Below are 26,028 nucleotides of genomic sequence, written 5' to 3'. Positions count from 1 at the left end.
AGAGGTAAATAAAAGCCTCTTGCCTTTGACTAGAAGACTAGTCTATTCCAGTCTAACCAGCAGAAATGATGTGAAGATTACAGATAGTGTAAAATGTAACACCTAAATGTCGTGGTGTGGGTGTCGTATGGGTGTCGTAACACCCATACCCTGCTCCAGGGCCACAGTTACTTATAGTGACAGAAGAAAATGTGTGATCACTCATCTTATCCCAGAAGGAGTCATCAGCAAGGCTAAGCCAAAGAGCAAAAGTTAAAGGAAAAAAGTATACATATACATACTTATTTAGTTCAAACTATATGTTGGTATTTGGGTCAGAACACAAATAAGCCTTCAGCACCTGTATTTATTCCTGGGAATCTGTTAAGTGTGTGCAGGTCAAATGATAAATTTATGTTTATCATAAGTTTATCATGAGTTCACCACCAGTTAAGTGAAATAAGCATAGAATTTTGGCTAATGCTGAATCACTTTTGGAAGACACACAACTTTCACCCTTGTCAGAATGGACTCAAGTTTATGAAGCCTGTGCTTCTCATTTTAGTAGCAGCACCGTGGGTTTCTGTTTTCTCTTACTTTCCACCAAAAGGACAAAATGCAACATAACGTTACAGGAGAACATCTTGTGGAACAAAGACGGCGACTCTGATGAAATAAGACAACTTGCTGGAGGTTGGGTCACTGTAAAATAACTCTTCAGAACTCATCAGCTGACGTGCACAAGTTACCAATCAGTGTAGAGAAGGCAGCCATCAACATATAACAAATACGTAACCATAAAAAAGTGGGGCTTTTTTAGTTAGAAAGCCAAGGATGGCCATGAGGGTTCACATGATGCTTCTGGGCACCAATAACATTTGAAGCAAAACGATGAAGCCACATTGTAAAGGACTTAAGTTCCAGAAGCTGAAACATACCCCATGACTCAGAACTCAAGGCTTTCCTCACCTTTAGGTGGTTGTAGAATATAAGGTGAAAACAAGCTAATCAAGCATTTTTCACCTCTCTTGGAAAGGAAATATTAGGTGTTTTATTTTGAAAAAAAATTTCTTATGAAAAAACTAAATGAGAAATAAGGAATAGCTTCAACCACTAACTTAAGTAAAGACACCAAGAACTCCAAAATACTTTTGGATCAGGTGGCTACCTAGGCTCAGTGTTCTACAAAGGATTATATCCCACATTATATGAAAAGGTGTCACTGGTAAGTTTATTTCATGGCCTATCGATAAACTTCTTCACCAGGAGTACATATGTATTCCAACCTACCTCGTCCTTATTTATTTTTCCACTTGACTAACTCTAGAAGGCAGTAATATGGAATCAGAATGACTTGGTTTGAATCGTTGTTCTCCCACTTAATGGCTGTCTTTCTTCAGGCAGGTTACTTAATTTCTCTCAATCAAATTTTTCTCATTCATAAGATTGGGTTAATATCTCTTTTGTAGGGTTATTGTGGTGACAAGATGTGCTAACTCAGGTGCCCTGTCCAGTGCTTGGCTCAGAGGTGATTTCCAGGAAAGACTAATTCTTTTCCTTCCTCTGACATCAGGTCTAAGAGAGATGTCAACACTCGATGAAGAATGAATGCTCTGCAACCTGTCAATCACTTCACAACATCAGTGCAATCCAAGTGGTATATTACTGAGATGATTTTCAGTTTCCTTTTGAAATCTCCTAATGGCAATTTTATTTCAATCTACTTTTTCACTGCTAACACTCAACTCTACTAGTTACTACTTCTTCTACATAAAAACTATCTGGAAACCTGTCTTCCCTCAATTACAGAAAAGATGGCATTATCTCTTCTCATATGGCATGTAGCTCTTGCCAGATGGTAGGAGGACAAATATTTATAAAGTTAACCTAGACTGTTTTTCTTTATCTCTTAGTTTCTGTCTCTAACCTGATACAACTCTTTTTTTTAAAAAATAAATTTATTTATTTATTTATTTTTGGCTGCACTGGGTCTTCGTTGCTGCTCTAGTTGCGGCGAGTGGGGGCTACTCTTCGTTGCGGTGCGCGGGCTTCTCATTGCGGTGGCTCCTCTTGTTGCGGAGCACGGGCTCTAGGTGTGCAGGCTTCAGTAGTTGTGGCATGTGGGCTCAGTAGTTGTGGCTCGCGGGCTCTAGAGTGCAGGCTCAGCAGTTGTGGTGCACGGGCTTAGTTGCTCCGCGGCATGTGGGATCTTCCTGGACCAGGGCTCGAACCCGTGTCCCCTGCATTGGCAGGAGGATTCTTAACCACTGTGCCACCAGGGAGGCCCTGATACAACTCTTGAGCAGAAAATAACTTGAAAGTTACAAAGTGATTTGGCATTTCTCTCATACTATCTATGTTTTTTGCAGATGACCACATCAATATATGTTAGACTTTAAGCTCCCATAAAGATATATCGATACGTATATATATGCAGAGTTACATAAAATAGCATTATATGCAAATGAGAGCTTCACAAATAGTAGGTTGAAAATAACTAATGATAAACAAAACACAGAGGACTTATTTCGCTGGCATGTTCTTCAGCTCTAACACCATCAACTTAACTTCTTAGGTATTGATGATTTTTAAAAGCAGATAAATAAATACTTACGGGGGGGGGGTATGTGTGTGTGAAAAAACCTTAGTTTACCTACTTGGTTTTAAAACCTACTATCAGTTAACTTAAAATGTCAAATAAGAGAATATATATAAAAATCTTAAACTAACACCTATTTTATTAGCTGTTTTGGTGGTTTGTGGCCCCACCTCATCATCATTTAAGACATGAGGTATTTACAAATTTATGGCCAAATAATGTTTCATTCTTCCTCTATTTTTGCACTCTCCAAATGTTCATACCCTAAAATTACAAATCAATGGAACATTCCAACGACATTCTTAATAATACATTCTGACCACATCAAGTATGGACAATGTTAGCACGTTCTTAAAGAGTGAGTTATGATTTCCATGACAGCAACGTCGGTAAACCACTGGGTATTATCTTTTGACACTGTATTATTGATTCAGTGGAACACTGGCCATTCCATATAACCCTATGCAACACATATATCAACTACTTCTTTAGCTACTGCAGGCGGTACTAAGTGGTAAAGAACATATACTTGAGAGTAAAGAGAAATTACATTTATATACAATTGGTTCATTTAGTATTCATCCCCGTCAGGATCACTATCTCTCTTGGACAGTTTCTGACCAGAAAAACCGGTGTTTCTAAACTCCTAGGGTATATTAGAACATAACTTTTAAAAACATACTTGTATAGAACCAAACCAACATAAAGTCATTTTTCCAAAATGGGTAAAGGCAGACAGAAGGTGAAATCATTAAAAACATATGGCCAAAGAGGTCTTCTAAAACAGCTTAGTGGAAGGCAGCCAAGCAAATGCATTTAATCAATACATATTGCTAAATATAATGAAGAGGGAAACAGAGAAAAAAATTTTTTTCATGCTTTGCTGATACACAGATATGAGCTTTCCAGGGCAGGCGTAGATATAAAATACTGTAATTGAGGAAATGGTCCAATCTCCTAGTAGGGTCATGCCATCTGAAACAGGTCAAAGAATGGAAGAAGCTAAGAAAAGGAAGTTGCAGCGCTGGGTAAATTGCTCTTGGCCCCTGGGAAGAGGTTTGGGATTTGGGGTTATGATAGATTCCATCAGGCAAATAATTCGTTGTGAGGCATCTATTCTTGCTTAGGGTACCCTAGAGAGAAAGGCAGAAAGTGTCCAATCTGGGCCCAAGTCTATCTTTCAGTATTGGGATGGGGGCACAGAGCAAAGACAGACAAACCCCGGGAAAGGAAGGAAGAGTGAGGTAGGGGATATAATTATATAATTTAAATAGTTTTGTGGATAAAGGCTTTTACCAAAGCCCTCATAGTAATTATTTGAAACCACCACTGAAAGTCTCCTAAACACTTATTTTGAACTTGTCATTAAATATTCTCCAGCGGCGGCGGTGACTCAAGGGCAGGAGGAAGTGTCCTGGAGGAACTGGATGGGCAGACGTCCAGTCTCTCGTATGGCCTTCAATTCAGCCAGAAGAGGCTGCACAGAATATACAACCGGTTTTTTGAAAATAAGAAAATTACCAAATCAATGGTTTGGAGAAAGTAACAACTGGGGGTCTGTGAGAAATTCTTACCCAGAACCACAAAGAAAGCTAACGTTGGGCCCATTTTCCTAATGATTTGAATTAATTAATGTAGGAATACAGAGGAATCATTATCTGCTGTGTTTTCTCACTGCAAATTCCAAATGCACACCATTTCCATTATTTCCTACATCCACTCAAATAAATCTATGTACAACTGCCACAGTAAAACGAAATATAGGGTCGTTCCTGAATTTCATAAATACAAGATGCCCAAACACCACCATCTCCCAGAAGAGCATTCCTCTTTCAGCTGCTCTGCAGTCCTGGTGGTGAGTGGGAGAGGAGGTAGTGACAAGCTGGCAAATGTGGGGCATGCCTTCCAGAATGCTTTTTTCTGAGACTGAGTCCCCTTTACCTCTGGAGAAGGAAGGGTTATTTAAGAACAAAAAGAAAAAAAGTTTTGGACTTAGAGCAATCTAGGTCAAAATTCAGGATCCCACAGTCGTTAGCTTTGTGAACTCAAAGTCTCTATCCGTATTTGAGACAGACACCATCATCCGTATAGGAGCAGAGGCTAATGCATGCAGATTTACCTGGCACATAGGTTTCCTGTAAACTGTCAATTTTATGGCTATGCTGATTCATCAAAAGATACAAAAAAAGAGATGCAAAAAAAGTCACAAGGCATGGTCTGCTCACCTCAAAAATGCCATCAAGCTGTGGGGAGATGGCAAGAGGGCAGACTGGTTAGAAGGCATTTATCCATAATTCTAGGTCTCAGAGAGTCTTAGAAGAGCTCAGATGTTTAGCCAAAAAAAAAGATAAAGAATATTCAGGCTTAGGGGGAGGAAGAATTTCTCAGAACAGCAACACTATGAATCTGTGAACAACTTCACTTAGGGTTCTGAACACAACCCAAGATTACAGAATTTTGTTTGAGCAAAGGGGACACATTTTGTTTTTATGAGACCAAACAATGGGTTTGATGGAACTTTTTCAACTACAGTCTTTGGCTTGTGGCAGACACCATCTTAAATCAGAGGAACAGAGAACAGATTATTTGTTCTTATGTTATTTTCTTTTTTGGTAATGTTTATATATATTTTTTACTAACCCGTTTCTCTGAAATGTAACAAAGTTGGCTTTCTTCACTGAGAGCTACTTGAAGTAAGCCGTGTGCCAGACAGTATTTGAACAATCATCCTGCAATGGGACATTATAAAAACATATCTTTGCTTTTGATAGGGATACATTAACACCTTAAAAGTTAAACTGAAATCTTAAACACTTTCAGGCCAAAAAAGCTGAAACAGCTTTGCTAATGGCAAAAGAGAATTCACAATACTAAAGTTCCAGAGCTGGCAGTGGAGGAAAACTCAGTGTGGTTTAAAACCTGCCTGAACTATTTTTCAAAGCAATACAAAATGTATTGTATTAGACTCATGGGACATATCAAGACAAAACCTGAAGTAGCCTCAATTCTCTTTTTTCCCCTCCTTTTCCGGAGTCAAGTCAATAACTTGCTTATTCTGGATTTCTTTCAGAAGCCGTTCAACAGTGACTGGTTCCCCAAGCAGTAAGGTTTGTCTGCATAATACATATAAGTCGAGCTTAAAAGGGTGCAGATGACAACTTCACCATTTATGTCATGAATGCCTGTAAGTTACATTTGAAGCTTACATGGTGTTAGAAAATCAAATTCAGCTAGGAAAAAAAATGTGTAATCCCATAAAGGGCTTTCTTTTACCATGGTGTTGAAAAATATATATTCTTATCCTTGTTAATATGAAATGTGGTTGACAATTCATTTTCTGTAAAATATATGAGTGAGGGAAAACACTGGTATCCATAATCAAACCTAGGCTGGCTTAAGTTCATATTTGCAAATTAAGTAGAGAAATTTAAGTAGCGAGGAGGGCAGCTGTTTAAAATCACCTCTTACAGCAGCTGGCAAAACGAAACTCCCCCTACCCCCAGGAATAATGATGCTAAAAGAAATTATAATGATCATGATAATGGTCCATACTTCTTAAGTGCTTACTAAATGCCAGACATTGTACTTAAAAGGTACTATTTTGTTTAATCCTCACGACAACATCCTAGAGATGGATATTATTATTATTCTTATTTTAGAAGAGTCACTGGTAGCTGATGCTAAGAAAACTCTATTTTCTTAGACTCTGGAATCCAGTGATTTAGATACATCCTCCAGGGCTGCTTAGCACTAGAGGTCAAGTTAACCTTTCAAGACTGGACATAATAGTATCTGCCTACTAATGTTTTCAGGTGTAAATGTGATTGTCCCTGTAAAATCCTTAGTCCAGTACTTAGTACAAAAAATAAGCACTTATAAACATAAGCTAGTGGTTTTCTTATGACTATAATAGCCATGCATGGAAACCTGCAGGGGTAAGCAGAGCTCCCTTTTCACACAGTCAAAAAGCTGCATTTTCCTTTGGGATCCATACTCTGCTTCCTTATATTGGGTGCTGACGCCTCATCAGGCTAAATGTAAATGTCAACAGAAGCAGAAACTGAAAAAACTGTGCCCAGATGATCAGAAGGAGAGGTGGGCAGGGCTTCTCAGGAATTAAACTTGGGAACACTGGAAGCCTTTTGACTCTGAGTGGAAGAAATTTATTTCTCCAAGTTCCTCACATACATATTTAATCATCATTTCTGTTGATTCAATAAATATATAGTAAGTAATTTTCCTCTCTGCCGCTTTTTGTTTCCTAGGGAAGCCAGACAGTAGAAAAGAGGAGAAAAAACAACAAGAACAAATTTAAGATCCAGCCCTACCTCTTAGGACAGATCCCACAACTCTCCATATAAAAAAGGTGCTAAAAGGAGGAGAGGCCAAGGTTACAGGTATATCATGTGAGACTCAAGAAAGATGATTTGGGTACCTACAGAGTTAATGGCTTAAGAAATTATGGTTCCTCCCACCTACCCAGACTTGACAAATGAGGGCAGTGAAATCCTGAGCTATCTCAATGAAACAGTCTTCAATTTCTTTCTACATTTTAGAAAAAGTTAGGTCATATCCATCAAAAAAAATATTCTGGGTCACCTGAAAGTATTTCCAGAGATTCACAGAGTTGGTATGCCATGGGGGATATGAATACTATAATAATCACACTCCTTAATATAACATCAACTCAGTCCTTCCAGAATTGTTTTACTACATTTTGAAAGATGCTGTAATCAGACACTGGGAGTTAAAGATAGGTCACATAGGAGGTTCCCTAGTTCTTAGCTCACATTTTCAGATGTTTCCAGTTTTAACAGACAGGATCTAGGTCATTAAGTGGAAGGGGTTTCTGTGAATTTAATGGGATACTTCCTGGGCATTTCTGTAGAGTTAGGGAAGAAGTACAAAATATCCTTCAAGCCAGTAATTTAAAATTCGTGCTTTTGCAGACCCTTAAGAAAATGTCTCATACCAAGATCATAATCAGAACCCCTAACAAAGTGGTTCAAAGTCACATGATAGAAAATTCTGTTACCTAACAAATATCTAATAGATTTTGATCTACTTTAGATTATTAAAGATGCTCCTCCATGAAATTCTTACTTTCTAAATTAAAACAAATATGATCAAGCTTTTTAAGAAACTCTTTCGCTGATACTGTCAGGTAACTGGATGAGAACACCTAGCTTTGCTCTCAGGCGTCACACTAGCAGGGCGTGCTGCTTTTGCTGTGAAAGGAACCGGGAATGTGCAGAGGCAGAAGAGCCCATCAGATTTCCATATTAGGACTGTAGAGCAAGCCTTCAACGTAGACTATTTTTCTGCACAATTTTGTAACGTATCCTTTTTATACGTGCCATGCCTTGTGCTAACCATACCAATCCAAGGGTAACATCATCCTCACCTGAAAGGCAGCACAAGTGGCTCAGAGAAGTTATCTAATTTCACTTTGCCCAGGGTGCCCCACTCAGGTGGGGCAGAACTGTACCTTAACCACTGTGCTACTGCACAGAATGATTTGAGTACATTAAAATCGTCACTTGACAAAACTCTGAACACCCACAATTTATTTCCTATTATAGTAATATTATTTCCTAAGATGGCATGTTCCTAAGTTTATCACCTAAATGTTAATTATTCTTTGTGCTGATGGAGTGGTAACCCTATCTCTTATTATTATCAGTACAATTTGAACACATAGGATGCTTTTCTTTTCCATGGCAATGAAAAATAAATAATGATTTACCTAGACTCATTCTAATGATCTGCCTGAAATCTCAGCCATGGGTTGTATGACACAAGATCTGAAGGAGCTATGATGCAAAGTGCTGTTTCCTTTCCTGCTGAGAAGCAAATGAGTTTGCCACAGCAGGTCTGACCCGAGACAGCCAGATTTGTAAAGTCACCACTTAACTCCCTGGGAGAAAAACCTTCTCCAGACAGCAGTGCGAGAACCCAAGGTAGTCTGGAGCTGGATGAGTCAGTGTCAATTCATTCAGCCGTAGTGTTTGCCTGTGATCTTCCACACCTAACTGGCACTTGAATTGCTAAGGACATTTCTAAACACTTTGCTCTTTAAGTATCAGATATGATCGATTACTACCAAACTTAAAACTGATACACAACCTTTTTTCGTTTTTAAAGGAAGCCCTTAATTAAACCTTATTCAGTGACTCACTTCTCAAATATTTATGGAGTATGAACTATGTGCTAGGCAACTTGCTGGGGAGTGAGAGAGAATGGCAAACCAAAACAGACAGACGGGTGTCCCTGCTCTCATTGAAACTGAGTAGTCCCCTGAGGCTCTACATTTGCTCCTGCAGCAATAGGTAGTGCAAGTACCTCTGAGGTGTTTATTACTTTAAAAAAAAAATTATTTATTTATTTGGCCACGTCAGGTCTTCCTTCGTTGAGGCACGCGGTCTCAGTAGCTGCGGCACTCAGACTCTCTCGTTGTGGCGCATGGGCTCCAGAGTGTGCAGGGTCAGTAGTTGTGGCGCGTGGGCTTAGTTGCCCCATGGCACGTGGGATCTTAGTTCCCTGACCAGGTATTGAACCCGCGTCTCCTGCATTGGAAGGCGGATTCTTAGCCACTGGACCACCAGGGAAGTCCCATTGAGGTGTTTATTACTTTTGAGTTGCCATCTTGGAAACTTCAAAATGGAAATAAATGCCACTGTCTTAACAATACATGATTCAGTACATTGAATATTTCTGGTATGTCAGTTTTCTCTTTTTTTCTTGAGATTGCTATTTACATCACTTGATACTTAAAACACTTCAAGACTGTGTTTGTCTAAGAGTTGGAGAAAAATGATGAAACAGATGAAAACAAAAGAAGCAATGCTAGCACACTCTACATAAAGTGAAAACCTAAATCCAGACAAAAAGGATGTCAAATCAAGCATGGTCATGCTTTTGCTTTGACCTCACAGGTCCCACTTCTGACTTCCTTCAAGTGTCAGAAAACCTGGGTACTACATGTAACCCATGATGCTGACAAAGGCCTAATGGTCTACAGGGATTATGGGGATGTTTACACTGAGGGTCTTGTAATGTTGTGAACAACTGCAACCCAGTTCTGGAACCACCTTCGACGGCTCCTTCTCAGGGACCCCATGGGATAAGTTTCCCTGAATTTCACACCACATTGCTGGCATTGGTACCCCCATTTCCTCCTACCTAACTCTTATCCTGGTCCCTTACCTGCACCCCATGCCTCCCACCCTTCCAATTTGCCTGTGTAGAACTGCTTCTACACATCACACCTCTTTTAAGAGACTGATGTAATTGCTTCCCTTGCCTATGAAGGCAAATTCTCAAACCTGGCCCAGCTTTCCACAGCTGACCTGAGACTAGCTCTCCAGTTTTAACCCCCCTCTGTCATTTCTTTATGGCTGCCTTATAAATACTGTGCCACCATTAAAATGAATTAGGTAGCTTCACACAGACCATTATAAAACAGTTGTTCAGATATATTAAGCGAGAAAAGCAAAGTGCAGTATCAAGCAGTGTGGACAGCATGCTGCAATTTGTGTTTAACAACAAAGGATGCGTCCACAGACATGCACATATATCCCTTAGGTAAGTCAGAACATCTCTGGACAAACACACAAGACTGGAACTGGTGACCGTCCCTAGGGAGGTAAACGAGTAGGCAGGGTGTAAAGGTGGGAGATTCATTTTTTGCCACCTATACTTTCCCTTTCTGTAACTTTTAAATTTTACATTCTGTGCCTACATTTATTCAAACAAAACATACTTAAAAAATTATAACCTTGTGCTCAAGTTTAATGTTCCTCTTTCATGCCCCAAATATGCCTTGAACTTACTTGCAGTAACTTTTCTGCTTTTTCTGCTTTTGTCCCCCTTACTCAGGTACTCACTTCTATGTAACTAAATGCCACTTACTTTGTAAATAGTTCCTTAAACATCATGATATTTTCACAGCAAGCTATCTACCTTATTTACATATCTGTTACTTACATGCACTTTACTTCCCTTATTATTTATAAGCTTCTGGAGGGCTGGCTTTGTGTGTGTGTGTGTGTGTGTGTGTGTGTGTGTGTGTGTGTTTAGGATTAAAGCTTCGTTCACAAAAAGCACTTCTCCAATAATTAAAGGCATAAACAACTCTCACAATTGCAAAATCATATATTATTCTTCAGGCTACAAGGTGCTTAAAGATTTCACAAGAAAGGAAAGAGTATCACAAGGACTGTTTTAAGGACAAATAATAAAGAGATCATCATTCCAGTTTAAAAATCAGAAGCTAAATACTTCTTACATGTAATTTGTTTTATATCCAACTTCAAAACATCTGCCTCTTCATCATCCCTTCTACAGAGCTGGTCTTGGCTTCTCCAACATCCCTAATTAACAGGTTTGCTCTGCTCTGCTCTTTGCGTCTCAATGACTATTTCAAGCAGTTGTATAATCATCTCTCCTGTTCTGTCTTCCACCTTAAATTGCAAATACTCACCTTTCCTTTAAAGTATTTACGGGTCATTTGACCTACTTTCTTTTTTTTTTGTTAACTTTTATTTTACACTATATTCTAAAAAATCTTTCCCTCTTTTCCAAATATAACTTCATGTGATCACAGTCATGAAAAAATACATCCTAGGAATTCATATTTCAGCCCAGAAGTTAGGACATTAAAAAAAAAAAAACTTGAGGGCTTCCCTGGTGGCGCAGTGGTTAAGAATCCGTCTGCCAATGCAGGGGACATTGGTTCCAGCCGTGGTCAGGGAAGATCCCACATGCCACGGAGCAACTAAGCCTGTGCGCCACAACTACTGAGCCTGCGCTCTAGAGCCCGCGAGTCACAACTACTGAGCCTGAGTGCCACAACTACTGAAACCCGCGTGCCTAGAGCCCGTGCTCTGCAACAAGAGAAGCCACCGCAATGAGAAGCCCGCGCACCGCAATGAAGAGTAGCCCCCGCTCGCCGCAACTGGAGAAAGCCCTCGTGCAGCAACGAAGACCCAATGCAGCCAAAAAGATACATGATAAAAAACAAAAAACAACTTGACTATTGGTTATTTGGTGTTGTTCAATAGCTTTCACATTTTTTTAAAAGAAGCAAAATATCAACACTGGAAGCTAAAGCAGACATTAAATGCTTAATATACAAAATACCCAGGCAGATACAAATAAGGTGCAGTCACTCAGCAACCTCCTGACATAATGCTTTTGTAAAGCAGCTTTCTTGTCTCACAACATTAAGCAAATCATTTAGCAATTCAAAACAGTGTACGTTTGTTCTAGCAGAACAATAGTAGTAAGGTATCTTTTAACCTCAGGAAAATAAAATATTTCCACAGCTAGCTGAATACAAAATAAAATGCTACAAGACAATTAAGTTATTAAAGGTTTTTTTTTTTTAAAAAAAGATAATCTTACTTACATCAAGAGAGCCTTCATTTATAACAATCATTCCCATGTTCTTCCTCAAAAGTTTGCAGGAGTGTCCTATGTCCAAACAGAGTAAATTGATTGATATAATTAATTTCTCTAGAGAGAAGAGGTGAAGACGTTAAAATGATAATACTACAAAAGTCTAAATTTTATTTTTTATCTATTTTATTTGATAAAATTAAAATTTTATCTATTTTAATAGAAGTGATGGCAGTCAGCTGTTTTCTAGGTTTGCAGGAAGTTTAAAAAAGAAATGCTCTTGCTCGCTGTAAGAGGGATAAGATACAAGGACATTACCTGGAGTGTTAAGGCTGTCTTGGTAAACAAATATGGAAAGAGATTATACTAAGGATTCTCAGTGTCCTGAAAACTGATAAATGTGTATGGAATATCCTTCACGATGACCAACACAAAGAGCAGAAGATGGGCCAGTGGTTGTTTTGGGAGAAGGGTTCAGGAGGGTTGTCTGGCTCTCTCTTGGACCACTGATCCCATCACAATCTTCCTGCCCTTGGATTGCATCACATCCTCTACTCTCCTGCCCTCTCTTGCTTTGCTATACTTGCCACAGGGCAAAATTACCTGCTGATTAAACCAACTCGGCCCACTCTGCACCTGTCTGCCTACAGCTGAACGTGGCTGGAGAAAAACAGGCAACCTTGTCGGCGGGCCTCAAATTTAACACAATACCATCTACACTCACTCCCTTTGTGATATCATTCCTTCCCAAGGTTTTAAATACCATCTAAATGTTGACCATTCTAGAACTCATAAATCCCATTCAGACCTCTTTCCTGAACTCTAGACTCTCACGTGTCAGTGCCTACTTAATAGCAGACATTTAGGTGTAAAATAGGCATCTCACACTGAACATATCCAAAAACCAGGCTCTTAACCTCCCCCCAGAAAACCCGTTTCTCCTTTAGTCTTCCTCATTTGATTAATGGCAACTCCATCCTTCAGTTGCTAAGGCTAAAAGACCTTGAAGTTACCCCTGATTCCTTTCTTTCTTCCATACCTTACATCTAATCTATCAATCAATCCTGTTGGCTCTACCTTCAAAATCCATCCAGAACCCAACCATTTCTCACCACCTCTACTGTTATCACCTGGGTCCAAGCCACCATCATATCTCATCTGGATTAATTCAATAGCCTCTGGCCTTCCTGCTTCAATACTTGCTTTCCTTTGAGTCTACTCTGTCTAGCAACCAGACGGATATATATATATATATATATATATATATATATATAGTTTTTTTTTGTTTTTTTAACAGGAAAGTCAGATCAAGCGTTTCCTCTGCTCAGTTCTGTACCATCCAATGGTTTCCCATCTCACACAGTGTAAAAGCCAAGTCTGGACAACGGTCTGGGAGGCCCATCCAACCTGGGCTCTGCTACACTGCTGACCTCTTCTCCTCCTTTCACACTTTGCATTTCTGTTCTTTCTCTAGAACAGAAGACAGCTCTCCCGAATCATCCAAGGGACATCTTTTCCTCTCTTAGGTCGTTCCTGAGATGTCGCCTTCTCAATAGTTCTTCTTGACTTCCTGATTTAAAACTGAATCCCTCTGTGCAATGCCCTATTCTACCTTCCTCGTTTTATTTTTCTTTAGAGCAATTATTGCCATCCAATATACTATGTGTCTTTCTCATTTACTTTATTGTCTGTTTCCCTGACTAGGATTTGAGCTCTGAGGGCAGAGACTCTGATACGTTTTGTTCCCTGTTCTTAACTGATGCCTGACACCATAGGCACCATCTTCATTTGCTGAATGAATCAATCTTACCTTCCCTTTTCTAGGAACAATTATGGCCTAAGATTCTAAAAGTTAAATGTTGCCAGAAACCACCACCATCCTCTCCTTTCCAGAGGAACTTTCATAATGGCTACATATCTGGAACCATCTTGAGGATTGCTTATTTTGCCCACATATTACTCTTTACCACCATGCATTTTTCCTCTATCTGTAGTCATGTTGCTTTATCATATCTGTGTGTTCCAGGTCTCCTGATTCTAAAGAATTCTGTATTCTCATACATCTTTTTTCCATTTTGTCTCTAACACCAGTGATAATTTTTATAATCAAAATTAACTTGTTTGGCCTGTAGGTTTAAACTTCTACTGGCTAGGTTTCTTTTAAAAATTAATTTTCCTCTATTAACAACATCAATTTACTATAAATTTATAGTATTTATACTATTTAACATAAATACTATATTTATAAATACAGTATTTATCACAGAATACTGTCATTACTCACACTTCTAAAAGGAGTATTAGTTATATGTTTTTAGATACATGATACTTGATGACTTTCTAAAAATGTGGTTTCATCTTGTGAATACCGCTGAAATGCCTTCTTTAGTTTTGGGAGAGTTTTGCAAGTAATTCATATCATCAATATCATCCAGAGGTTACTGTCACGGTTCACAGTGCTCAGGCAACAAACTATTACTGAATTTGGGGAAAAAAGCAATATTTTTCTTGCATATTATTGGTACTATAGGCCTCTAACAGCGAATATTAGCTTTCTCCTCTGTTACAGACTGAATTGTGTCCCCACCTCCCCATTCATATGTTGAAGCCCTAACTGCCACTGTGAATGCATTTGGAGATAGGGTCTTTAAGGAGCTACTTATAGTTAACTAAGGTCATAAGGGTGATCCCTAATCCAACAGGACTAGTGTCCTTATAAGAAGAGGAAGAAACACCAGACGCTCTGTGAGAATCCACAGAGGAAAGGCCAGGTGAGGACACAGAGAGAAGGCGGCCATCTGCAAGCCAGGAGGAGAGGTCTCAGGAGAAACCGACCTGCTGACATCTTGATTTGGACTTCCAGCCTCCAGGACTGTGAGGAGATAACCTTCTGTTGCTTAAGTCATCTAACCTGTGGTATTCTATTATGGTAGCCTGAGCTGCCTAATACAGCCTCCTTCTGCAAAATTGGAACTAACTGTAGGATGAATGAAAACTGGCAAGAACCTTACTTCCTATCTCAGAAATAACCTTTGGTCACAGAAACAAGTGTCGATATACAAGCCTGCCATAATCCCCGCCTCCAGACTTTGGCAGACAACTGCAGAACGGTTACCTACATGTGTAAATTATGGATGGGAGGTGGGGCTAGGCAGGGATACAAAGGTGAGAGAGGGCGTTACATAGTTGCAAGAGCTGAAGTTTGGCTGTATATACAATCGTTGCACATTTAAAGGGGCACTGCGGCCATAAGTAAATAGACAAGCCCAATGATATTAACAAATATGGAAATCTCAAAATACCAAATCTTTCAAATCTTGAAATATCTCAAATCTATCTTCTAAAATATCTCAAAACATGTTAAAAAGCACCATGACTTGAAGTTTAAACTAGGTGAATTACCAATGTTAATGGCAGTTTCCTGCTTGTCTCCTGTAAGGATCCAGATTTTGATGTCTGCTTTCATTAGAGTTTCTATGGTTTCAGGCACTTGATCTTGTAATTTATCCTCGATGGCTGTGGCTCCAAGTAGCTGAAGATTCTGGAGAAAGAGAGTGGCAACATTTTTAAGATTAAAAAAAAAACAAACAGTTTAGATTAAGAATGAAAAATTGAAGTGTATATATGTTTCAAAATCAGAGACTAAATGATAATTCATGAATTTGTTGTAAATTCTAAATATCCCATTGAGTTTTCTCTGTCAAGGATCCCTAACTTTCATCCAGTACTTTTGGCAGGAGACTTAGGCTTCCTGAAGCTACCTGTCTTACCTTACTCCTCCCTAAGGTAAGGAACTGATTCTAAAAACACACACACAAATGTAGAAGGGGGGAATCAAAAACAGTTAAAAAGGAGCAGGCAGCTATTAAGAAAAAATAAAAACAAAAACTATGGAAGATCACCACAGTGAAGAAGTAATCTAACTGACCTGTTTGAAAAAGAGTAAGGTTACAGGCTGACACTATTAAATTGTAATTTGATGCAGCGTCAGGAAATGTAGACACAAAATATAATGAGAAAGGATGAAGAAAGGAGCAATAAACAAAGTGATAGCATTAGTCTCTGAAAGAAAGAACAGGCTGAGTGTTTTTCACATGGTTCCATGTTTGCATAGTGGAAGGTCAGAGTCCAGTAAAGATCTCTTGCTCCTTAGATGGTATCTTTCATACAAGACTGAACACAACCAAAACACTCTGTGGAAAGCTGTTCTCATCTCTGACAAAGAAAAAGAATGGTTTCTTCTCTCTCTTCCTAAATGAAGGGAAAAGTGAGAACAATCTCCTGGCTGTTAGGGAAACCTGGCCTGCCAAATGGAAGCAGATAATGGTGTTCTCGGTCCTAAATACATAGGAATGGGCAACGACGGACTAAGATTTAAATCTTTCTTTCCATCATGTGACCAGGCATTGTCACTAGTCGGGTACCCTTCCCAAAGGTGTTCTGCAAGCCATAACCAACTGATTCTCAGTCTTACCCATTTTCCGCATAACCTAACCTCCAGAATGAACTACTTAAGCATTTATCTTTCTTCTCAACTATGTTCTCCCTCCTTGCCTTCATTTTTTTATTTACAATATCAGACAAGGACAGACTAGATATAAGGGAAATTACTGCAAAGGAGAGTGTCTGGGTTGATAATAACAAAGAAAGCATTCCACTTTCTATTTTTTCCTTTAAGTCCTATTTACTTTTCATCACAGTTCAAGTCTAAAAATAGCCCCAAGTCTTGGTAGGCATGGAAAATAAAGTTAAATATGTATACAAACACATAAGAGTGAGTGTGTGTAGTTTATGAGTATATTGCTTAGGAATGTTTTTGGCTATAAATAATAGAAAAAAATCTGACTGAAAGTGGCTTAAATAAAGACTCCTATTTCTAACATCTTTAGTACTGAAGTGTGTAGCTGTGGGTATAAGATTGTTGGCTTGACCATATTTCCACGCATTCTCCAGATTTCTCTCAATGTCTCAAGGTGGCTGTCGCAGCTATAATTATAACAGCCACACTGAAGACAAGAAAAAGGTGGTAAAACCAACCGTATCCACCTCTTATTTGAAAAGCAAAAGGGTTTCTAAAAGTCCTCAACATATTTCCAAATACAGCAACGGGTCTGATGGTGCTACATGGCCATGCTGAACTGTTAGTATTTAGCTTTTCCAGCCTCAGTGGAGGGGCAAGGCAGAAGGGCAGTAGGAATAGGTGTTAAATTAGCCGGCCTGCAGTCTCTGCCACAGGGCTTAAATATAGATGGGCGAGCCTATGCATCAGTGTTAGTATATACACGCATGCATGTGTTTACGGGTATAGGTATGTGTACAGACACACACACATCCACCACGGCCCTGCCTGGTGAAACGTGGCTCATCCTGGAAGTCCGAAAGAAGTTTTCCTTTACTTCTTAAAACAAGTTTTCCCCTCTGCTGTGCTCTGATAGAACTTTGCTCATCTTTACATACTTAATTTATCATATTAAGATTACCTGTTTAAACGTATGACTCTGGTAGTTTTGTTCAAAATTAGGGATCATGCCTCCCAGCTCCTTGTTTCTGCACAAATGAGGAGACAGGAGCCCAGAGGGGGGCAATGATTTGTCACAGTGACATAACTTGATAGATTACGGAAGGGCAGGGCTTGAACCAAGATCCTCTGTATTGCCCGTCGTGTTCTTGTCCCTTTGTGTCTACGATGGTGCCCAAGACAGTGGTCAATTCCCAGTCTCTGCCCCAGAAATGCTGGCTGAAGTAAATTAAGTAGGCATCAGTCTGTGAGGGGCTAGTGTTGACTTCTTTAAGTTCTCTTCTACTTAAGTAATATCAGGTAGAGGAACAAATGCAGCTCCTGCTCTGGTTGTAGGCTGATGTCCTTGGCATGGGGGAGTGAAGGGCCCTTAACTTGGGCATATTCCTCATAAGAATGCTGGCCTGAGCACTAAGTGCTGACTCAAAGAAGACCCTGTGAGCCCAGACATACCACATCAGATTCCGAGGAGATGCTGAAGAAGAGCTCTGGGGAGTCCTTGGTCCCTGGCTACCTATAAGAAGTGCAATTTTAAGTTGAAAAAGGAAAAGTAGGGACCAGGTTCTGTTCACCTTTATACTGTATCACCAGAACACTGATAGTCAGCATTTGGTATATTTGCAGAGCGAGTGAATGACAAAACAAAGAAAAAACAAAAACAAAAACAAACCCCAATCCAAATGTTCTAAAGTATTGTTGCAATCTAGACTATTTTCTCTTCAATATATTCCAAATAACTCATGCAGCTATTAGATTCACTTGATGCATGACTTCCTAGTATATAATATATAAGACAGGAAGGCAAATTTCCTTCTTTAAAAAGATAGCATTATTTTATTATATTTAATGGGAAGCAGATTTGAAATCTATCAAAACCTGATGAATAATCATCATCAAGAAGTTCAAGAATGAAAAGGAAGACCAGTTCAGCATCAACTATGCCAGCATCAACTATGCCAGCACCACAACTGCTGTATTTCAACACTGAGACAATGATTCCATCAGTTCTTTCAGCTACTTTTAGGAAATCAGTAGCTAAATCATTCTGGCCCACATGCCAGGGAAGATCAGGATATAGTTGTGTTCAAATGTTAGATATTCCACAGAAAGCATGATAAGATTTTAAAAGATCATGAAGATAGTTCAGTAATATAAGTTCTCAAAAATTTTAAACCAAAAAAGTATTTTTTTTGTAGTATGTTTCACAAAACCCTGGGGTAACTAGATAATGTGAGAGCCAAGATGTGAATACACTAATTAGAAATATATAAACAAGTTTATTTGCCTATTTTCTAGTTCTACTTTAAGGGGATATATGAGCTCAGGAAGTACGTGGGTATACACTACTCTGCACAAACCTAATAAAAATAAAATGACTGCACAGGGGAGATGGCACTGAAAGCATATTTGAAAGAAGGAAAGCAGCTGGTTTTGCACAGGTAAAAAGGAAACATTTTCCAAACCAGGCAAAGATAATATAAAGTACCAAAAAGGTAGGGCCAGCAATGAATACGCTGAGAAATGTTACAAGTAGGTTAACTTGGAGAGTGTTGGTGGCTATAACAGGAATTTCTAATGAAACATTTCTGAATATTTAGCAAAACTGCAGTGGGTCTGCTTTGATGCCTATGAAAGAAAAACTACATTTGAAAGCCTGTTAATTTTCCCTTTATCCTAAGAGATCCTCAGGTAGAGCACTTACTAATTTTAGTGGAAGGCTCTGCAGGCTCCTTTCCTTTGGCCCTGGTGTCATTTATTGTGAGATTAGATCTTGAGTGATAGGCTGTCCAGCCTCTGGAAATGAATATCTTCAGCTACACAATGATCATTGGGAAAAAAGATTTGAACTTTGCGTGCTTTTCCTGATCATAACACAAGAGTGTTTAGGCCATAATCAATTTCATCCCAAACATGTATTACCTTACACAGATGGCCACTAATGGTCACTATGGGAATTACATATTCAGCAAGTGTTGAAACGTGATAAAATTCCCATGGCATTTATGGAATTAAAAAAAAAAAAACCTCCAAAGACTAATTTTACTTTCAAAATGTCACTGCGCCAAAAGTTATAAAGGTTTCAGTTGACGCCTCTTTGATATAATATAGATTTAGTTATCACTGAGAAATCATGAAATAATATTTATTTACCTAGAAGTCATCAATAATCTTAATTTCTCTTTTAGATGTTCATAATGTAATGCTTTTAAAAAGGGATATAAGTATAAAATTTCTACCCTAGTGAAGATACAAACGTCATGTAGAGTATTTAAAAACTATGGTAAAATGTATTATGACAGATCTGGAAATTGTGTTTTTTCCCCAATACATTTATATTACATGTATTGGGAAATAACGGAACCTTAAAATGACCTATTTCCATATAAGCAAATATTGTGCCAGGGCTTAGATTATTTCGTATTTTTTAAAAGTTTATGATATGTTCCTAAATGAGAAAAAGCATAGTTATCAAACTCATGTCAACTTGGGCTTCAGACGATAACATGGACTATCAGGCAGAAGTTTCTTTGAAGACAAATGAAAGGAATAATACTGGTAAATAATGTTTTATCACTGGAGTAAATATGAATAAATAGTAGTAACATTTGGGAACCTTTGTTACAACATAAAATAAGATTGTGACTAGGCAGATGAAGAAACATTTCCTTAGCACAGAAATACCAGATACTGCTACGTACTTTACACTGATTCATTTGGTTCATAGCTTCGAGGAGGTTGAATAAATTATGTAAGGTCAAACTGGGGTACAGCTGAGCTAGGATGGTAGAAACAAGACACCAAGAATCAATACACTTCCCAAGGCAGTGAATGGGAAGTAAAACTGAGATTAAATGAAAGTTAGAATTTTATGTAAATCATCAGGTTTTTAAACATTTGTCTCTCTTGTTCAGTTTTTGGTAATACTCTGTTTCTGTGAATGGGTTTCAGCCTCAGTCCTGAGGCGTTCCTGCCAGGGGTACCTGTTTCCTGTTTCCACCTGCAGGCCCCAGACTCACATTTTGGGACTGGTTCCCTTCCACACACACACGTGTGCCTGCATTCATTCCCTCACACATACACCGAGCAGGTAGTTCTGGGCAAGATGGTGGGACACAACCATAGTCCCTTCCTTCCTCGAATTTGGACTCCAGAATCCATTCTTTGGATCCTCCCTTCCTTGTTTTCTGACTGTACCCCCTTGACTTGCGTTGGTATCTGTTTCTCCTAGACTCTGCAGCCTGTCTGTCATCAAGCCCCAAGTAATTAGCCACAGGAGCAGAAATGGAGAGCAGCGGTCTTCAGATTTACCTGAGGGGCTTATTACACACAGATCAGTGGGTCCTACCCCCAGAATTTCTCACTGAGTAGGTCTGAGATGAGGCCTGGAAATGTGCATTGGTGACAATGCTGCTGGTTTGAGGACCTAATTGCTTGTCTCCAGCAAGGTTGACAAACTTTTTCTGTAAAGAGACAGATGGTAAATATTTTAGGGTTTGAGGGTTGTACATTCTGTGCTGCAACGACTCAGTGCTGTCACTGTAGTGTGAAAATGGCCAAAGACAATTTGTAAACAAATGGCTGGAGCTGTGTTCCAATAAAACTTTATTTACAAAAATAGGCAGTGGGTGAATGTGGTTCTTGTGCTGGAGTTTGCAGACCCTTGATGCATAATACTGGTGAGCAGCGCATCTCTGCACCGGCCTCCATCCTGACTGATTGCTCTTGATACTTTCTGGATCAGCTCTGACCCTTCTTTCTTAGCCTGGCCTTAGGTCCTCTGGTCCCAGTTCTCTCTCCTCTCCTTGCAATCCCAAACTATAGACAGAGCCTCTCAACTGTAATACACGATTACCATCAGAGAAAAACAGTACTTTCCCTAAATAATCACATTACTATATGCTATATACTATCTTAGAAGTAAACACAAAATTTTCTGTGAGTACAAAAGATAAAAACAGCAAATAAGTATTTTCATAGTTTGGGTGGCTCAAAAAAACCATCCAACACGAGTTAACATTTGACCTAATATCCTAAACGAAGAATTAAGAATTAGCCAAGCACTTGGGAGAGGTGGGGAAGGATGCGGGAAGAAATCCCAAACAGAAGAAATCACATGTTGCAAAGACAGAGGTATGCAAATGCACATTGTGTTGGAGAAGCTGCCATTTAGTCAATATGGAATCGGTAAATGAAGCGAGGTGTGTGGTGATTTAAGTAATGCTAATTTAATAGGGTTGTTCTGAGGATGAAATTGGATCAGTCATCTCAAACTCTGAGTAGTAAGTTAGGAACACGATAAGCCTGGAAAAACCGGCAGGGAATGGAAATCAAAGGGGCTTTTTTTTATGTTTGGGATTCCAAAGGCAAAGGGCATCTGGGGAAGAATTGTAGAAGGGGAGGGACAGGATCAGATTTACCCTCAGAGAGTTCACCGGTGGCCAACTGGGGATGGATGGGGAAGAATGGAGGCTGCCAGACCAGTTGGGAGACTGTGGCAGTCATCATGCTCTTTAGCTTTAAGGTATGGTAGCTCTGGAATACAGAGGCCCTGGTGGCCATGGGATTCTCAGAACCATTCTACAACGCTGGCTCTCAAAGATCACCGGCTTCTCTCCGGTCTGCATTCCACTGGGCATCATTCACTCTTGTGCTTCTCTTCTCAACATCTCTTTGCACACAACAAAGGGGTTTTATTTATTAACAGAAGAGACTCTCATACCTCTGTCCTTTCAGTTGAAGCTGAGCTAGAGTACACTAAGACTAACAGCGTTAAATCATTGGCATGGCTCATTAGCCTGCTTCTGGAGAAATCAGGCAACCAAGGCCAAGAAGGAGGTTTTAACTTGGTGTTTTTTGAACCACAGAAATCATATTTGAATTCTCACAGAGCCAAGGGCTTGCCAAATAAGGTCAGAATTCACACACCCAGCTGAAAAGAATCAGGATTTGAGAGGCGATTGGGTGTAGCCTGCAAAAACAACACATCCATCTTATCTGAGTGAGAAGACAGCAAAACCCAGTGTGGCAAGTCTACCTCAAAGCGTTCATAATAAGGGATCGATCAGCCAGAAAGGAGAAGCGTGAGATTAGAGATCTAAGGGAACATTAAGTACTTTCACTAAGAAGACTCTAAAGATGAGTTGAGGGAAAATCATGAAAAACATATTCCCACCTTCATTTTTAAGGAGGATACAGTACATTACATTACACAGAGTGCACACAGCCTGCCTCATTTCCTACGCAGACGGGTCCTGAATACCATGCCTCCCAACCCCGGGGGCTGATCTCATGATGACTCAACTACACACGTGGTTACATTTTACTTTTCAAGTCACCAACATTTTACATACATTCTTGCTTTCTTTTAAACCATTCTGGCAGAATAACATACGGATTAGGAACATGAGATTTGGAATTAAGACAGAACTGGGATTTGAATCCCTGCTCTGCCAACTACTGGATATGTGTCCTTCAGCAAGTAACTTAAGAATTTCTACATCAGCAAGATAAGGCTAATAATATGGCTGTACTAGAGTTGTTTTGAAGATGAAAATAGATTGTTTACCTTAACCTTTTTTTTTTTTTTTTTGAGTACAGGTAGGAAAAGATGTTGAGCACTTACCTAAGACCTAGGTATGTCTATATCTTTTGTATAACTGATTTGCTTTGTTAATGTTAATAAATTATATACATTGCAAAATGCAACAACAAATTGTAAAAAAAAGATGAGTAAAACATAAACAGAAACAGAAGTTATAACATTTTCTTACTTACCCCAGTGGTTCATTTTGTGTACCCCATGTTAGAGGCCCCTGGAACTAAATAATCAAATTAAGAAGCATAGGACTTGAAGCTTAGTAAAGGCTCAAAAACTGGCAGGTCTTCTTAGTAGATAAGCTGACAGACTGCAAATGTTCTTAAGCAAACAGTAAAACAGGAAACTACTGGAATTTGAAACCACAAAATCACCAGTACATCATGTAAATTTTCATCTAGTATGTTTCAGTTTTTAGTACAAATGAAAGTGATATGGGCAGCTACTAAGAATAGAAACGGGTAGTTTTATCTGAAAAAGTATTCAGTTCGAATACAGAAATTACTGTGAATTTGGCAGTCATAAATGTTCAGGAAAAGTTCTGCTTTTCATTAAGTTTTCTATTTCTCTAGGAATCCTCTACACCACTCCCCACCATATGTTGGGAAGGGTGCTGGACTGCTGTTAGTTACCCCGAGTGTAATGGTCGATCTGTATTATGCCACATCAAGGCAGTCTTTTAAAAAATCCCAGAAATGTCAACCACATTTTGGGGAGGAACCAAGGAAATAATGTTAAAAAAAAAGATCACTAACTACCTCACTGTCCTATCTCGGTGCCTATCGCGGAGCCCAGGGTGCTAAGCCCTGTCTGCAATGACATTTTCCAGTGTTCAAGTTTACTGCCTATCTCCCTGCACTGAAATGAAGACAGGGATTTTTCCATCCTTTCCCCCTCCTGTGCCCCCAGAGCCCACAACAGAGCCTGACAAGTGCTGAGGCATTTGTTGTTGAATCTCTGCGACCAAGTGTGTCCCACATTCATATGTTAAATAACTAGGAAGACAGGGTTTAAAAAAAATGACTGAGGGCTTCCCTGGTGGCGCAGTGGTTGAGAATCTGCCTGCTAATGCAGGGGACACGGGTTCGAGCCCTGGTCTGGGAAGATCCCACATGCCGCAGAGCAGCTGGGCCCGTGAGCCACAACTACTGAGCCTGCGCGTCTGGAGCCTGTGCCCCACAACGGGAGGGGCCGCGATAATGAAAGGCCCGCGCACCGCGATGAAGAGTGGCCCCCACTTGCCGTAACCAGAGAAAGCCCTCGCACGAACTGAAGACCCAACACAGCCAAAAAAAAAAAAAAAATAAATAAATAAATAAAGTAGCTATAAAAAATGACTGAGTCTAAATTTCTAATGAATGCATTCTTTAAAATCCTTAGCTACCTTTTCTAACACATCCCTAAGGTAATCCTTAGTGAGAACGCATTTGAAACCAACACCCTCAATGTGCAGCAAGCATGAACTATGTGGGTAACAGAAGGCAGGCTTTCGTTAAGCAAGCACTTACTAAGTAAATTTAGCTTTTGAATTAATTATTTAATTGACTCATTCATTTATTCATAAAATACTTATTCAGTGATTAATACAGGCCAGACAGGCAGTTCTTGGAGACACAGAGATGAATTCGATAAAAACGATCCCTGCTCTCATGAAGCTTCAATCTAGTGGAAGATATATATTAACTGTGAATTTTAAAATTTGTGCATATAAGACACAACACAGCTCTCTGATTCAAAGGGGCGCTAAATGCTGCCAAAATTGTAGCTTTTTGATTACTCTTAAGCTCAAAAGTGATCCTCTCTGACCCATAATTAATCTAAAAAACGTTAACAGATAAAAGTATGGGGTGAGTTTTGATTTTTCAAAAAGCATATTTTGTAATTTATGCCTCATAATAAGAGAAGAAGAACAATTTTATCACCAGGGAAATACTAGACAAGTATTATATCTCACTGTTGTCTGTAATGCTCAAGATAAATAATTTGCTTTCCTAAACATCAGAAGTGCTTAGAAGGTAATTTATGCAATTGCATTTCCCTACTGAAGCAAATAAATATAAAAATTTTCCAAAAACTCTATTTACCATGAAGGAATACCTTCATATTTCAACCAATGGTTTAATTATAAAATATTCCCCAATAAGTAAGATCAAAGCCCTCTGTACCACTAATTTTCAAAGGAATCCAGCAGCATACTATGAGGCAAATAAATTTGTGTCTAGAAATAAATATAAAGTAGCAGATCAAAGAGGAAGGTGAGAAATTACAGAGAAGCCACTGCTAATGAAGAATAAGACTTGATAATTATTCTGTTATTTATTTGCAATTTTTTCCCGACCAAATAACAAATTCTGAATTTAAAAAATAATCTAATATTTAAAAACATAGACCAATACTATAAGTGGTTTCATAATCTAAATTACAAGTCCAAATACATTGTCTTTCAAAAGAAATAGGCTAAAGAAGGTAAAACAGGTCAAGTGTGTTGTCTGAAAGAATGAGACAACTGTAAATTCTTTCAAGTGGTGATGAACAGAGACGAAAAGGTGTTTTCTGTCCACAAAACCCAAGTGATGCTACAATTCTCCTCAAACTGGGTCAAGACACCTCAAGTATCTGATGTGATTCTCATAATCCCTTTGGCGTTTTAACTATGTGAGCCTTCTTGTTCCTGAGTGTCTTGGGTTTCCTAGTAATAAATGTCACCTTCCTGACCTTTATTTAGTAAAAGAAAAAAAGGTGTTTCAGGAACATCCTGAAACAACTCATAGCATTAGAGAAACGATTTCTTTTTAATCCTGAAAAGTCTACCATCTGAATGCAAGTGTTGGAGCCCAAACTGTACAACTGTGTAGCAGAGATGTTGATATTTTATAGATGGATGTAAAAGTCCTAAATCCTCTAAAAATGACTGTCACTAGGGAAAACCCTATCCAG

General features: G+C 39.1%; 1 protein-coding gene across 3 annotated transcripts in view; it reads right to left on the bottom strand.

The window, feature by feature from the left end:
• The window catches only part of ATP8A1 (ATPase phospholipid transporting 8A1), a 233,779-nt gene that overhangs the window by 84,091 nt on the left and 123,660 nt on the right, over positions 1-26,028 (bottom strand). For all 3 annotated transcript variants that reach the window (XM_007178756.3, XM_007178757.3, XM_007178755.3), the window contains 2 exons: positions 15,380-15,518; positions 11,988-12,052 (listed from right to left, as the gene is read on the bottom strand). In XM_007178756.3, coding sequence (XP_007178818.1) covers positions 11,988-12,052; positions 15,380-15,518 — 204 coding nt within the window. The remainder of the gene's footprint in view (positions 1-11,987; positions 12,053-15,379; positions 15,519-26,028) is intronic.

The sequence above is a fragment of the Balaenoptera acutorostrata genome, chromosome 5 (assembly GCF_949987535.1).
Source record: "Balaenoptera acutorostrata chromosome 5, mBalAcu1.1, whole genome shotgun sequence".
Lineage (NCBI taxonomy): Eukaryota > Metazoa > Chordata > Mammalia > Artiodactyla > Balaenopteridae > Balaenoptera > Balaenoptera acutorostrata.
This window is presented reverse-complemented; position numbering and strand designations above follow the sequence as displayed.